Source organism: Galeopterus variegatus, unplaced genomic scaffold, assembly GCF_000696425.1.
Source record: "Galeopterus variegatus unplaced genomic scaffold, G_variegatus-3.0.2 Scaffold429, whole genome shotgun sequence".
NCBI lineage: Eukaryota > Metazoa > Chordata > Mammalia > Dermoptera > Cynocephalidae > Galeopterus > Galeopterus variegatus.
The window spans coordinates 497,807-498,890 of record NW_007726540.1 but is presented as its reverse complement, the minus strand read 5'-3'; the positions used below and the strand labels follow the sequence as shown (position 1 = coordinate 498,890).

Genomic DNA, 1,084 nt, shown 5'->3' with positions numbered 1-1,084 from the left:
GGAGCGCCGCCGCGCTTCCCAAGCGGCGCACTATCACAGTGCGCCACCGGGCCGGCCCATAAACAGGCCAATTTCAAAAATCATTATCAGCAAAGAAGTGTTGGAGAAAACTGAAGGCAGCTATGTGATCAGGGAAGAAAAAGGAAAAGCAGAGGTGAAGTTGCTCTTGCTTTTCATTTCTCTCATCTTTTTAGTCCCTAAATTAATATCCAATTTATGCAAGAAGAGAATGGACCCTGTTGGTTTGTTGCTCCGCAAATGTTCATTCTATCCTGCACGCCACAGTAGCATGCATTTGTTACCAGCGGGCTTTACTCATTGACAGAGGGTGCTTCTCTATCATAAGTCTAGCCATGGCTTTTTCTTACCAACACACACACGTCCATCCAGACCCACGGCCAGTCCAGGGAAGCATTCACATCTGTAGGAGCCATCAGTGTTGACACAGCGCCCATTCATGCAGATCCCAGGTGTTTCACACTCGTTAATATCTGTGGTGGGGAGAGGCACTTATTAAAAATGAGGTGACTTTTAACTAAAATCATAACATGTTTACAATTATGCTACAACACTTGAAAATGGGGAAGTGAAAAGCAGTCTGCAGCATCAACAGTAAAAGCCCAGATATGCCTTCTCATTTTCCTTTGAGAGAATAGTAAATGAATCAAGAGAGATCAACTGTTTGAGTTGCTTTAATAATATCCTCCCATGAGATTTTTTCTTAATCCAAAATAAGACACACAGAAGCAAAAACAGAATTGGAGGAAGAAGGAAAATGACTGCTAAGAGACAAAGGGTTTTATGTAATACATCACAAGGCAGCTCTTCCAGGACTACTAGAAATCTAGCTGGATAATAAAATGCATCTTTGACTGGGCAGGAAGCTTTTCCTTTTGGCATTCAACACCCAGACCAGTGTCCATGCCAGTATCACCCAGGCCATAGCTCCCTGGGACAATTAGCCTAACGCTGAGAGACGTACAATTAAAGCCTTGATGGAACACTATAGAAAAAGAACAGAAAAAGAATACAGATGACTTTGATGATGATTCTTGGCCAATAACAGCACAGTAAGCAACCGGAA

General features: G+C 42.8%; 1 protein-coding gene across 1 annotated transcript in view; it reads right to left on the bottom strand.

Moving 5' to 3' along the window:
* FBN1 (fibrillin 1) overlaps positions 1-1,084 on the bottom strand; it is a 252,128-nt gene that overhangs the window by 102,743 nt on the left and 148,301 nt on the right. Inside the window, exon 15 of the mRNA XM_008568659.1 lies at positions 369-491. Coding sequence (XP_008566881.1) covers positions 369-491 — 123 coding nt within the window. The remainder of the gene's footprint in view (positions 1-368; positions 492-1,084) is intronic.